This window comes from Humulus lupulus, chromosome 1 (genome assembly GCF_963169125.1).
Source record: "Humulus lupulus chromosome 1, drHumLupu1.1, whole genome shotgun sequence".
NCBI lineage: Eukaryota > Viridiplantae > Streptophyta > Magnoliopsida > Rosales > Cannabaceae > Humulus > Humulus lupulus.
In genome coordinates this window covers 5,103,541-5,105,632 of record NC_084793.1, presented here as the reverse complement: position 1 = coordinate 5,105,632, position 2,092 = coordinate 5,103,541, and the positions used below count along the sequence as shown (strand labels likewise).

General features: G+C 48.4%; 1 protein-coding gene across 1 annotated transcript; it reads left to right on the top strand.

Annotated features, from left to right (window-relative positions):
- The first annotated feature begins 612 nt into the window (after window positions 1–612).
- On the top strand, window positions 613–1,606 carry LOC133794317 (uncharacterized). The gene is made up of 3 exons (XM_062234228.1): window positions 613–684; window positions 1,044–1,092; window positions 1,179–1,606. The coding sequence occupies exons 1-3, from the start codon at window positions 613–615 to the stop codon at window positions 1,604–1,606; spliced, it is 549 nt and encodes a 182-aa protein (XP_062090212.1).
- The last annotated feature ends 486 nt before the right edge of the window (window positions 1,607–2,092 follow it).

The following is a 2,092-nucleotide window of genomic DNA, read 5'->3' as shown; positions in this document are numbered from 1 at the left end:
ATGTCGCCCCTTCAAGCCGAGTAACAATTAGGATGATTGCGAATTATATTAAAAAAATACGGACTTCCTAGGGTAACCTTAGTCTAACCCACCGAAGACCAACGGGCGAATTTTCCTGGAGGCGCTTTCAGCGCCTGGTCGAGGTACCACATCGAGGCAGGAGCGATCCTTCCTCTTCATCATTTTTTCCAGGGAGTGGCCAATTATTTCGGGGTCACTCCATTTCAAATAAACCCCAATGGATATGGAATGCTTTATGCACTCTTTATCCTCTATAGCCATAAGAAATGGCCTGTCCCCACGCCACATGAGGTCAACTACCTGTTTGACCTAAAATCCAACCCCAACCAGGAAAACACGGGGTTTTTCCACTTTTGTCACCAGGAAACAGGTCGCACTTTCCTGACTGACACTACTTTTATCTCGAACGTGGGGAAGTACCATCTGGAGTACTTTCTGACTACTGACATGGTCACGAACAACTTGGCCTTCACACAAGGAGGTAAAGTCTTTGCACCTCTGGTCGTTTATTTTTCTTAAATTTTTACTACATTTTCCTTAGATTTTTAGCGCCTTTCAGGCCTATGGTTGCGACCAGACCCTACTCCAGACATGGAGGTCCGATCAGCCCTATTGGCCAACCTGACCGATGTGGAGAAAAGCATCAAGCATCTTGTTACAGAGGCAAACCTTAGGCTGGTCGGGCTTTTGGCCCCTCACCAGGATGTGAGGGAGTCAACAGCGGGAAGTGCCACTGGCGAGCAGATTCCCGAGCAGCACCCAGACGTGTCACAGCCTCAAAGGAAGAGGACAAATGGAGTGACAATTAGGGAACCCTCCAGCACCCCACGAGCTGCCGCTCCCCCTCCCCACTGGGAAAGGGAAAAAGGAAAGCCACCGAACCTCCCGCTCCCATCGACGAATCTTCAGATGAGAACGGTACTGATCTCTCACTCTTAGATAGTTTGCCAATTCCCTGTCACTTATTTGACGGGGACGGCAACTTTAAGTATACTCCAAACTTAAGTTCAGATTTCTTCCAGGCAGTAAGTAGTTCAATAAGTAATGTAGCTACCAGTAGCTGTAGCACGGGTACTTTACTTATAATCTCCTTACTTTCATTTTTAGTTCCGTCTATATATCGTGTCTCACTGCTTGTGCTGTTTCTTTTTGTGCAGATATGTCATCTAAAGACGTGTTTGAGCATTACAAGGCTGCCGCTGCTTCTTCAGGCAGGAAGGAGGACAGTAAGAGGACTCGAGGGGAGAGCAGTAAAACTGCCCCAAAGAAGGCCCGAACTGAGGACCCTCCAGCCACTGTTCCATCGAAGGATAACACGCCACCTCCATCGCCACTCGAGCAGCCGGGTTCAACTCCTCCGGTTGATCAGGACGCTACTCCTCCAACAATTGTCGACCAGCATCCCACACCTCAGGACCCTACCAGCCGAACACACCGCACTCAGCCCTCTCAGCCCGAATGCTCCCTGTCTAGCTCCGTGGTTAGCTCAACCAGGGAGAGGATATACAAGCTCTCCAAACACAAACGTAGTCAAGAGGCCATTGACGACACTATTTCCATGGAGATCGACCAAATACTCAACTAGGGGCTGAATGAGATAGTTAGCGTAAGTTACTTCCTGATGCTGAATAATTTGCTTTTGATTTTCTGCCATCGCCTTACCCTTTTCATCAATTTTCAGGGATTGCTAACCATGACCGCTGGCTGGCCCCGTGCGAGTGCAATGGTGTCCAAGACCAAAAAATTTGACACCCGGCTTGCTGAGGCTAAGAAAGCGCTTGAAGAGAAAAATGCTGACCTGCTCGAGAAGAACAATAAGCTAACCAAGCAGAATGACTAGTCTAAGCAGAATGAGGAACTACTTGAGCAAAAAGACACTCTGATCGAGGAGCTGCTGGAGAGTCGGGATGCCTTGAATAAATCCAATGAAGACAAAGAAAAATTCAGGGAATGCGCCAAACTCAACTACCAACAATGCAAATCTTGATTTGATTGCGAGCAGGCAGGAGACGGAGGAGCTGGGAAAGCGCGTGAAGGAGCTTGAGGAACTCGAAGCCAAGAACTTGGAGAA